The 12,277-nt window shown below is 41.3% G+C and overlaps 1 protein-coding gene across 1 annotated transcript in view; it reads left to right on the forward strand.

Annotated features, from left to right (window-relative positions):
- The window catches only part of sema6bb (sema domain, transmembrane domain (TM), and cytoplasmic domain, (semaphorin) 6Bb), a 191,583-nt gene that overhangs the window by 83,970 nt on the left and 95,336 nt on the right, over window positions 1–12,277 (forward strand). Inside the window, 4 exon segments of the mRNA XM_034179613.1 lie at window positions 893–983; window positions 2,997–3,116; window positions 3,783–3,871; window positions 5,971–6,188. Of these exon segments, the coding sequence (XP_034035504.1) occupies window positions 893–983; window positions 2,997–3,116; window positions 3,783–3,871; window positions 5,971–6,188 (518 nt within the window).

Raw genomic sequence — 12,277 nt, forward strand, 5'->3', positions numbered from 1 at the left:
CAAACTCTGACAGTTTGTATCCGTGCGGCGGCAGCAGTTCACCTGAATCTGCCACTGTGCAGTCGAATGTGCTCGGCTGCCTCGCCCGGGTCTGTCTCGCTCAGTTACAGTAATGATTTCAAACCCGTGGAAGAAAAACGCCACAAATATTAAATCTTTGGCCTGGATGATTTTTATATCATTTCTTTGGAATATTAAACAAGAGATGGAGGTAGAAAGATGATGAGAAGGCGATAAAAAAAATGATTTCACTATCAAAGGCTTTTTTCAGATCAGTGTTATTTTCAGTCTCTCACATCTCAAACAGAGCATGCCAGCGACATACCTCAACTATTATCTGTCAGCCACTAACGACATTCTTCAACTGCGTATAACACACCGGTTCCTGCCTGAAAGGCTGCCGGTTCCTCTGGGGACTAGTTAGTGATGGTAGTGTCTGTGTTATTTTTAGCTGTGCTTTAATAAAATGACACCTATGAATTATTTCATTTTCATCCACAGATACGAATTACACGGTATCCTGGAAATGTTGCCCATGGCCACCTTCGAAGTGTTTGTTGGTGTCTGTGTGTGCTTCCAACAGAAAGCGGAAATTGACTGTGTGTGTGAGAGAGAGAGAGCTTAAAATTAGCTTGAATTCCCAGCGTGACATTGTGTGGGTGTCCGGGTCCCTCTGTGCAGCTGTTTTATTTATGCATGACTCTCTTGTTGTTGCCACCATGCCTAATTGTCACTATTGAATCATTAGTTTGCACTTATGGTAACACTGCCTAATTGCCATCCTCTGGTGGCTTGTTTTCATGATCCTGCTGTATGGATGCATGCATGCACATGCTTGGACTGCACAGACTGATGCATGTGTGTGCTTTTGTGTGTGCGTGTTGTGTAATAGGGTGACACTCTGGAGATGGTAGGAGACACAGTGAGTGGAATGGCAAGATGCCCCTATGACCCCAAACATGCCAATGTGGCTTTGTTTGCAGGTAAGATTCAGCTTTATTATATTTTTTGTGAATTCTGAAAAGACATTTTTGCCCGTGGAACCTTAAGTATTGATATTTTGGCTGCAGAATTTTAGTTAATTCATTGTGGTATTGTGTTATTTTGTTGTCTGGCTGTCGGGAAGGTTGCCTTTGCCTGCAGAAAATTTTTGTGACTTTAATAATGTCTTTGAGGCCATAGAAATAAACTGTGTGGTTATGTGAACCACATGTACATATGTGTTGGGGGAGTGGGGGGAGCGTGTGAAACACATGCATACGTGTTGTGGGGAGAGCCGACACTCTGGCATGCCACATGTGCACTTGGCAACTTCACAGTTGTGGGGGCACTTAGACAAATTTCACACCCAGCTCGACAGTGATTGTCTGCTGACTGTTTTTGTGATGATAGTACGAATAGCCACACATTTTCTAAAGCCCCTTTCACACCTGGCCCACTTCGAGTTGCATCGTGCGGCGTCAATGGTACTCAACGTGACTGGAAGCCACACACTCACAATACAACGTTACCCAATGCCAATTTATGATTCCTGCTGGGTTCCATCATTCCCGAAGTATAAATCATGCAGGATTGTTTTTATACTGTGTACACAATGCAGTAAAACTACATGGTCAAAAAGATCACAGGGAAAAAAATGCTCATTGCAGCCTCGCAGCTGCTGCAGCTCCTCACTCTTACATTCTCTCACAACTGTTTAAATAAAGTCCATAAAAGTCCTGCTCACAGACTGATTGCTAGAGACAGGACATGTCCACATCCAGTAAAAAGTCCGGACACCTCCGGTCCACTCACGGACGATTCATTGGCGTGTGCACATGTGAACAATTAAAAGAAAAAAAAACTGTCTGGTTGCAGGCAGTTAGTTCCTTGTTCTTTCCTCAAACTCTCTCATCACTGTGTTAAATAAAGGACAAAAAAGGACATAAGTCCTGCTCACAGACTGTTTGCCAGAGACAGGACATGTCCACATCAAGTATTACTCCAGACATCTCCACATTTACTCACGGACAGTTCGTTCGCGCACGCGCACAGACATGCAGCTCGCCGGACATGCAGCTCGCCGTCAAAGGAAGAAAGATAAACTATAACAGAACTCAGAGCGCAGACCTGCAGCTCAGCACAAGAACAAATAGAAACTAGAAGAGAAATCAGAGTGCACAGTCTGTCTGAAGCCAAACTGTGCACTCTGATTCCTCTGTGCAGAGAACCTGCAGGCTGCATCCTCACCTCCTCTCTACCCCCTGTTGAGTGCACCTCACACAGACATTGCGTCGTCATGACACAACAGGAAGCAACTCGAAGCAGGCCCGGTGTGAAACGGGCTTAAGTGCCAAACGAGCAGTGTTAGATGTTCGTGTGTGTCACCTGGAATTTGGCCGACACCTGCCACGAGAGGGTTCGATGGGCTCGCACAGCGCACAATCTGTCTTTCAGCCGCTGTTGTACGCAAATAGTTGTAGCAACAGGTTTACAAGACAGCTATGATTTTACACATGATTCCTGCTTCATGCGCACTTTATGCAAAAATTGACCAAATTCGCACTATGCGTGAAGGGGCCCTTATGGTTGTGTAAATTCTGCCAGGGTATGTAAACTTTTGAGCACAACTGTACAGTCTGTGGTTGTGAAACACTTAATGATGTGTATATCCCTGCTAAAAAGTTGTATAATCTCTTTGAAAATCTTTAGAAATTCAATGAGTTATCAGACGGTAAAGCATTAAGAGGACTAAGTGTTTTCCTCTTCCAAAGTGGGACTTAAAGGAAGGATGTTCGGAACCACTGCATTAAGTCGCTGCAAATCGTCAGTGTTATCCCTGTGATTTGTATACATAATCAGATTTAAACACTTCACTATATTCAAACAAACAATGCTGTGTGGCTCAGACTGTTGGGAGCTATTACTGCTCAGCCATTAACCCATTATCCCATATTAGCTAAGGACCAGCTCTGTGAATGTTTGTTTGTGTGTGTGTGTGTGTGTGTGTGTTTCAGAGGGGAATCTGTTTACAGCCACGGTGACAGACTTCCTGGCCATTGATGCGGTGATCTACCGAAGCCTTGGGGACAGTCCCGCTCTGCGCACCGTCAAGCACGACTCCAAGTGGTTCAGAGGTACCAACACACATTTGTCAAGCGTGTGCGTGCACCTTCCTGTGCGCTCACTGATGCATGTCCACTCACGCGTGGGCTTGTGTGCAGTTTTCTCAAGTACTTGTTCTCGACAGCATCACGCCTGCCGCAGATGCTGTCGTTGGGAATGTGACATGTTGAGCGCCCACATCACTTAGCGGCACTGCAGATCGATGCGCCTGCGTCACTCAGCAGAGGTGCGAGTCAGTGGGCTGATAGGTGTATGTTCAGGTCGACAGCTTCTTGTCCGGGACTTAACTGTTTATTGAAGCCCAGGCATGACTGTATGGAACATGATGTCACACACGCAGGTTAGCAGTCAGGCTCGGGTGTAAGTCCATCGCGCCTGGTGTGAAACTGAACTCTCAGAAGCGTCAGGGAGTCATACTGTGCTCATTGTTTGCTGTGAAATCCACTTTGACCGTGTAATGAAGTTAAACGTGGCCTCTGCCACTTTCTCACTGCCTTCATGTTGCCTGTGTCGTGGGAGCGAACAGCGCATTTGCAAACGGAGACACGTATTGCTGATTTCTTTCTTATTGCCCCATCTGTCTCACTGAACATTTTTTGTTGATGTGCTTCCATCCCTCCTCTCTCTCTCTCTCTCTCTCTCTCTCTCTCTCTCTCTCTCTCTCTCTGTCCGTATAGAGCCGTATTTCATCAGTGCTGTGGAGTGGGGGCCTCACATTTACTTCTTCTTCAGGGAGATAGCCATGGAGTTCAATTACCTGGAGAAGGTACCGCAGACACGCTGAAGAAAATGTCCACACACTCGAGCGACCTATTCAGAGAACCTTTCTGACTGTCATTTTCAGTCCAACACAATAGCAGAGCCTGCCGCTCTTATTTAAATATCAATATCCAGTCTTTCTCTCAGAGCCGCGCTGACCTTTAATCTGTGTATTTGTTTGCGTATCTACAGTCCTGCTCTGCAATTATTGGCATCCATGAATTCAAAGTACAGAATTTAAAATGTATGCAGAAATAAATGCAAATGAACCAATTATGTGTAATCAGAATATTTAATACAAGGTATTGAACAACAACAAAGGCACATGGGAGATTGAAGCCTGGAGATGATCTGCATTCGCATTCTTCTTTGTTTCACTCCATGGTGAAGCGTCCGCTGCATCACGGAACTGCCTCAGATCTTGGATGGCAACCACCCAGGCAGACAACCGGTCCAGCTCCATCTTTTGAAAATAAACACCTGTCTGCAACAGCCAGGTGAAATGTGGGCATGTCCTTTGTCTTCTCCAGCTACTGTGGTCCTCAACAATGAGGCACTTGCATTCTGGATCATATGCAGAGAAATGGGCCACATGTTCATGATATCATAGCTGACACACCCTCACAATGTAAGTGATACTCCTCATCTGGTGTTTCTCTAAGTTAGTGATACCCAAGGAGGCTCTAAAGAGACCGAGTATCACACAAACAGTTTACGTCTGCATTTTTAATCTATTATGAAACTGTTTGGTTTACTGGCCTTGACTACGTGGGCGATGCGTTGATCTTTGCAGAATCACTGGATACTCTGATCACAGCACTTGAGACAGGAGTAAGGATCTGGAGTGTCTGGGTTTGATTGTCCTGGATCAAGGCAAAGATCCAAGCTTTATGACTTCCTTTACTCAACCATCATAAATGTGTTGACATCCAGAGACACCTGGGAAGAGTTTATGGAGTCACGAGGTCACTGGACAGAGGTCTTTGGTGATGCTGATACTTTTTCAGGAGAATGAAGGTCCAAGACTTTAGGGACCTGGTGGTATCTGTCTTTTGTACTTAGTCTCTTTGGCAGATCCTTGGGTAGCTACTTGATTTAGGATATGTGGAGTGTTTTATTGGACATGATCCATCACATATGTGCTTTAGGGTTGATGACCCCAATAACTGAAGAAAGCCAGGGAACACCTCCCCAGAGATGGGAATGGACTGGTGGTCTGGCTGGGTGGTTGCCATCCAGGACTCTGGGACAGTCCCACGGTGTGGTGGATTTTGATTTTCAATTTCAATTTATTTTCATTTACATTGCGCCAAATCACAACAAAGTTGCCTCAAGGCGCTTAACACTAGTAAAGTCTAACCTTACCAACCCCCAGAGGAAGCACACAGGCGACAGTGGTACGGAAAAACTCCCTCTGATGATTTGAGGAAGAAACCTCAAATAGACCAGACTCAAAGGGGTGACCCTCTGCTTGGGCCATGCTACCGACACAATTTACAAAAACGAATATACAGGAAATTTGTTGATTTGTGGATGTATTGGTAGACAGCACTCGAGCATAGTCCTCAACTTGACCTGAATGCAGACATGTCAATAACTAACCTGTTGATCAGCCTGAGGAAAGACCCCCCCCCGTCGTCGTCTGTGTTCACCTCAGAAAAATCTTGATCAATAAATCATTTTCCCGTTTAGACTAGAGCTTTATAACAAATACCAACACGAAGGTGCATTTCTATAATAAATGAGTAATTTACATTTGGGGAGACGTGCTTACACGAGGTCTCGGACTTGACATGTTTACAGAGAGCAGAACAAACAGATACTAAAACAGTGGCACCGTTCAGGTTGTTCAAATGGGAAATTTTAACATTAAATTTGTCATCGCAACACGACAATCTGTGGCTCACTAATGACACTTTACAGATCACCTTTAGCTATAAAATCTGCCTCTTTTTTGGAAATTAAACATCAGCCTTTGAAAGTAATTCCAAGCCTCCGAGCTTTTCACAGGCTTGCGTAGTTATTGAATATGTCAGCTGTGTTTTACAGCAGATCAGATGTTGTTTCCGTGCCGACAGCAGCTCCTATGCCCCTGATTGCTTCCAGGTGGTGGTGTCCCGTGTGGCTCGGGTGTGTAAGCGGGATCAAGGCGGGTCTCAGCGCGTCCTGGAAAAGCAATGGACGTCGTTCCTGAAGGCTCGCTTGAACTGCTCTATCCCTGGAGACTCTCACTTCTACTTTAACCTTCTCCACTCCACAAGCCCCATCATCAGGATGCACGGCCGGGACATCATCCTGGGGGTGTTCTCCACACCGGCTAATAGGTACACTTCAACGTATAATTACACCTATATGTACTGCTGAGATCGTTTTTGTTGGAGTGAGGAGCAAAGTGTTTCAGAGAATGTTTTTTATTTTTAAAATGTGCTTCCAAAAGCAGATCTTTTGAGTCGGTGTACATGCAGCACCACGTAGACCACGTAGACCTCCTTACATCTGATCACTGTCTGCTGATCAGACGCTGCTTACGTACACAAAATATACAATATCAGCTATTGGCTCTGTAAACAGATTATATTGTCTTCATATCTGGCAGATTTGGAATGAGAAAAACAAAATTTGGAAATAAGCTGATTTCAGACTTCTGTATGGAAATAAACAAAATGGAAAATTACCCAGTTTTTGTTTAAATGTGAAGGAGGGGATTCAGAAGTGTGGAAGCGACCCATGATCTGATTATACTGAATGTGTTAATAAATGTTCATTTTAGTTTACTTTTAAATTGCATCATTTGTTAATGATAATAATAATTGCCTTTGTTTCTTTATTTCTGTTTTCTCCCTTATTTTTTGTATCAAGAATAAGTGTTTATTATTATTATTGTGGTGCTTTCTTGTTCTGTATACTCACATATCCACTTCCATATCACATATCCACTACACTCATAGAACACAAACCTCCACCAACACTAGTTTCAAATTTCACAAATTTAAAAAAAAAATCCTGTTAGAAGTGGCTTTTCATAAGCTAAGATATAATATGAAATATAGATCAAAAGGACTTTTCAATGTTAAAAAGAATAAATATCTAGAAATAAGTCCTTCATTGAGACTTTTGTTGGTTACCCACGTTAAATAAAAGAACCTCAACCTCCTCAACCTCATTGAGGCACTTTTGATAAAATAAAACAAAAAAATGGGCTTTTCAGTATTAAATTCAAATGTACACAAAATCCACAATCCATTTGTCAGGTGATAGTGAGTGCCAGTCTCACTTTCAAAATATGAGAGTGATTGGGGCATGTTTGATTAGGATATAATGTAAAATATACATTAAATGAGGTTTTCAATGTTAAACTTAAATGGCCACAAAATCTGTAATCTGGATCAGATCCAGATCAAACTTTGTCAGTTAATAAAGGATACCATCCTACATATTGCTCTCAAATATGAAATTTGATCTTTTTTGACAGAGGTATGAATTTTTGAAAATTTGGTCAATGCTAAAGAGTGGGATTTTTCTCCAATTTTCTAATATTTTTCCTGACTTTGCCCTTTGATCTGTGACCTTGGAAATTGAATCAGTTCTTGCCTATCAAGATATGAATCTTCAGTAAAAATTTCATAAAGATATATGAAAAATTGTGGGCTCCAGGCTGGTCTCAAACAAACAAACAAACAGGGACAATAACATAACCTCCAACAACTTTGTTGGCCAAGGTAATTAAATATGTCTGAAATATTTGAAAAATTAAGAAATACTGCAAAATATGTAATATTTGTAAAGAAGTTGAAAAAAGTAAAATGTGTGGCCATGTTTTCTCTTCATAAATATAGAATTTATTTTCAGGATATTTTCTATAATTTAGTGGAAAATCAGATTGTGTTTCATTGTTTTGGTTTTTTTTTTTTTATAATTTATTTGTTGTGTACACACAATACTGGTGTGTGTGTGTGTGTGTGTGTGTGTGTGTGTGTGTGTGTGTGTGTGTGTGTGTGTGTGTGTGTGTGTGTGTGTGTGTGTGTGTGTGTGTGTGTGTGTGTGTGGTCAGAAATCACTGGATAAACAGAGTTTATTTTAACTTAGGTTACAATGCTTCTGGGAAACACAAGGTTAGATTTGTAACAGTGATCTCCACTCACTTTAGGTTTAGGAGGCTTTTGGGAAACAAGGTCCAGATCTGTTCATTAGTCTGGACTTTGTGAAGATCTTTAGATCAATAGACAATCTGTCTGCCTTCAAATGAGATGCTTTATTTCATGGGTTTGTTGTGCGCGTGTGCATAGACGTGCAGCTGAAGTGGCGTAACTTCAATCCCTATGCTCAGTCCTCGGGGATTCAGTCACGCTGTGACTGCTGTTAAAGAAATACACAGTTGTCTAAACACATCACAACATTCTCACCACATGAAAGCGACAGTGTGTGGCCTCGCTCACGTGGCTCAAATGTACTCGACCACCACAGTTTGTTCCTTCAGCCGTGAAGCGAGGAAGCATGCCGCTTCCTGTAAGAGAGGAAAGGCTCCAGAGATAATGAAAAGTGCCACGTGCAGGTGCAAAGGTCAAGCCTGTGGGGTCCAGAGTAATTTAAAGCACATGGGATGCGCTCATTGAGGACAAAGGGATAGTTTGACGAAAGACGAGAAAAAATTGAGAAAAGGTGAAAGCAGAGCAAAGAGAGGATGCTGTGTGATAAATGGAGACTGATGGCAGATGTGTAACAGCAGCACGGATAACAGCAGGGGAGACAGGACAGTGACGTTTACGGCCTCAGATATGCAGTCCCTTCTGCAAGTACTGGAATGTCAGAAGTTTCTTTGGTTTTTGTGACATTGAAGACATTTAAGATGGAAAAGACAAGCATAAGAAGAAAGTTTACAACAGCAACTTTTATTTGATGTTACTTCATCTAGATGTTTTAAAGGTCTCGTCACTGCCAGTTCTCCACAACATTAACTAAATGCACTTTGTGTTGAAATCTAGTTATTATTATAAAGTGCATTTATGTTAGAGCTAATGATATTGCTAGTAAAGTATATTTGTATCTGTGGGAATTCCATAGTAAATACAGTGCCTTATATGAAATCTTGGAGACTATGTGGTTCAGTGACAACTATCCATCCATCCATTTTCTATATGGTTACTCCACTTAAGGATCACAGTAGGGTGGGGCCTATCCCAGCAGTCATAGAGTGGGTAGAACAGGGTTCACCCTAGACAGGATGGCAGTCTGTTGCAGGGCCACATACATTCACACCTATTGTCAATTTAAAGTTTCCAGCCCACCTGACCTGCATGTTTTTAGAAGTGGGAGGAAGCCGGAGCACCCAGAGAGAACCCACGCAAACACGGGGAGGACATGCAAACTCCACACAGAAAGGGCGGGAAGCAATCCCACGACTTTCTTGCTGTTAGGCAATAGTGCTAACCACTATGCCACCGTGCCCGCTCAATTAAAACGAGTCATTTAGATTTTATGTATTACAGCTTCGCAAAATATATCTAATTAGAGCACCACGCTCATAGAGCACAGACCTTCGCCAGCACTCGTTTACAATTCCACAAATTTTTACCTTGGAAAAAATTTCCAAGGTCAAAGTCCTGTTAGAAGTGGATTTTCATAAGCTAAAATATAGATCAAAATGGCTTTTCAGTGTTAAAATCCTCCAAATCCGCAATACGGATCAGATGCAGATCAAAGTTAGACTATTCATTGAGAGTGCCAGTTTGCACCTCATTGTCACAAATGAGAGTGATTGAGGCACTTTTGATTGAGATATAATGCAAAATGTACACCAGATGTGTTTTTCAAAATTAAATTCAAATGGCCACAAAATCCATAATCTAGGTCAGATCTGGATCAAACTTTGTCAGGCGATAGTGAGTGCCAGTGTGCACCTCACTTTCAAATGTGAAAGTGATTGGGGCACATTTGATTAAGATATAATATAAAATATACATTAAACTAGTGCGTTGCACGTGGGGATCCACGGGCTGTAAATTGAGTAGTGTTTATAAAACAGGTAGTTGACATTTTTCAAGGGTGGTAATAAATTATGCAAAGTTTCTATAATGAGTTGGAATGATGCGTGAGTCTAGAATTTAATTAGCAACAACCGTTGTTCGCTGTTGTTAGCTAATACCCCTAATTTCTCCAAAAATATTAGTCCTATCTAGTGTCCTGTCCAGGGTTTACCCTGTCTCACACCGTATGATTGCTGGGATAGCATCCAGCTCTCCGAGACCTGATCTTGGATAAGTGGTTGAAGATGAGTGTGCATTAGTCCTTGTCATCTTTCCATTTTCCGCTGTTCATGCTTGACCCAAAATACATAAGCACACCAAATGGAAAATGTCAGCTCTCCCCAGTTTCTCTGTGATCAAAGCCATACACACACATGCACAGAGGCCACTTGGCTTTTAATACAGGGTTACCCAAAAAAAGCAAAACCCATAAAACTTGTACTAAATCCTACAAAGATCTTGGTTATCAAAACTGTTGCTCCAATCATCTTCTGCAACATGTCTTGGGCAACCAAGGAAAAGACATTTTGCCTGGAGGCCTATTTCGCCAACAGATTATACCATTTGGAGCATAATTTTGAAAGAACATGACTTTTATACGAGACCAAGATAACTGAAACTTTGGGGAATGATCGTACACATACAGTGTTCATACCTAGAAGGTTGTGTACCTTTGTAGAATTTATTACAATTTTTATGGGTTCTGTTTTTTTTGGGGGGGGGGGGGTGTCACCCTGTATATAAATGGGGTTTTAAAGTTACATTTAAATGGCCATAAAATCTGTAATTCAGATCAGAGCCGGCTCAAACTTTGTCAGCTAAACAATACCATCCTACATAATGCTGTCAAATATGAATGAAATTCAATCTTTTCTGAGAGAGTTGTGAATTTTTGAAAATTTGTTCAGTGTTCAGTGTTAAAGGATATGGATTTTTCCAATTTTCCAAGATTTTTGCAGCTTTTGATCTATGACCTTGAAAATTTTATTAGTTCTTTTCTATCATAAAAAAAAAACATAAAAATATGTGAGCAATTGTGGGTTCCAGGCTGTTCACAAACAGACAAACAAACAAACAAACAAACAGGGATGAAAACATAACTTCATTGGCAGAGGTAATAAAGATGTGGCCACCGGCTCATTCGGGCAAACCAAGTAAAAACATCATACATTCTAAAATAATGAAATGTTATATTAACTTAATCTAATTACATCAACTGGTTCCACAAAAAATGTTTAAATAGGAAAAGCAATTTGTTACAGTTAGTTGCATACGATTGTGTTTACCATTTAAACAACCAAATTAATATAACTAGATAAAATAGTAAGTAGTAGTAGTAAGTGTAACTGTCACTAACATTAGTATTGACAGCTGTCGATAGGTCTGTAGACCTGTGTGAGTGTCATCTCACCTGTCCAGCAGATATCCAGTCATTTTTTTGTCTGAATTAGGTCCAGATTTTTATTTTCTTCCTAACAGGATCTGTGGTAGTGTCTGTCTGTCGCTGTCTTTCTGCTCAATTTTATGTAGTTTTTGGTACTTTCAGTCACAACTGAAGGTCTACCACGTTTCTTCGGCTCCATGAGGCTAACACTAGTATACAGAGCAGGGTTTGACCATTGAACACTATAATTTCCCAGCATGCCATTTGAGGTTTCCCTCCGCCCCAAGTAATAGACATCATCACAGAAAGTGGTGTCTTGTTACCGTGTTTTAACCCACGTGTCAAAATCCTAAGCAGTCTTGCAAGCTAAAGCCAATTCACAACCTCTGTTTCTCAGATATGTTTTGGATCATGAGCAGATCATTTCCTCCTCCACAGGTCAACCTTTCCATAACTTTGGTTGAGGTTAATCTTGGTCTCATCAGTCCATAAAACTGTGGCTCATCTACTTTTTTTTTTTCAAATTCCATTGTAGCTTTAAGGGGAACTCTGGAATTTCTCAATCTAGGCTTTATTTTATAGATGAATTTTTGTTAATCTTTTCACTTGGGACAAAACATTATTTTAATTTGTGCGGTATTGACTTAGAACACAGTCATGGGTTAAACTGCTACATAATGCAGTTGTACAGGGCACGCTAAAAACACACAATGACCTGCTTCTTGGATCCCTATGGCGGTAAACATGACCATGTTTAGTTCATGAAATGTACATTTTAAAATCAACTTTTACACAGTTAGCCGCTTACCTGTGTCTCCTGGCTGTTTTGTACCGCTGCTGTCCATGAGACTGATTCATTCCTTCTGTAAGCAAATAAACACATCTGAACAAAGACAAAGAGAGAGAAAACAACAATGTGATAAGAAATTAAATCAACACAGGATACAGGAAACTTTTTTCGCATCTTTCATTTCACAGTTTGATCTTCACAGCAGTAACATGTTTT

The sequence above is a fragment of the Thalassophryne amazonica genome, chromosome 10 (assembly GCF_902500255.1).
Source record: "Thalassophryne amazonica chromosome 10, fThaAma1.1, whole genome shotgun sequence".
Lineage (NCBI taxonomy): Eukaryota > Metazoa > Chordata > Actinopteri > Batrachoidiformes > Batrachoididae > Thalassophryne > Thalassophryne amazonica.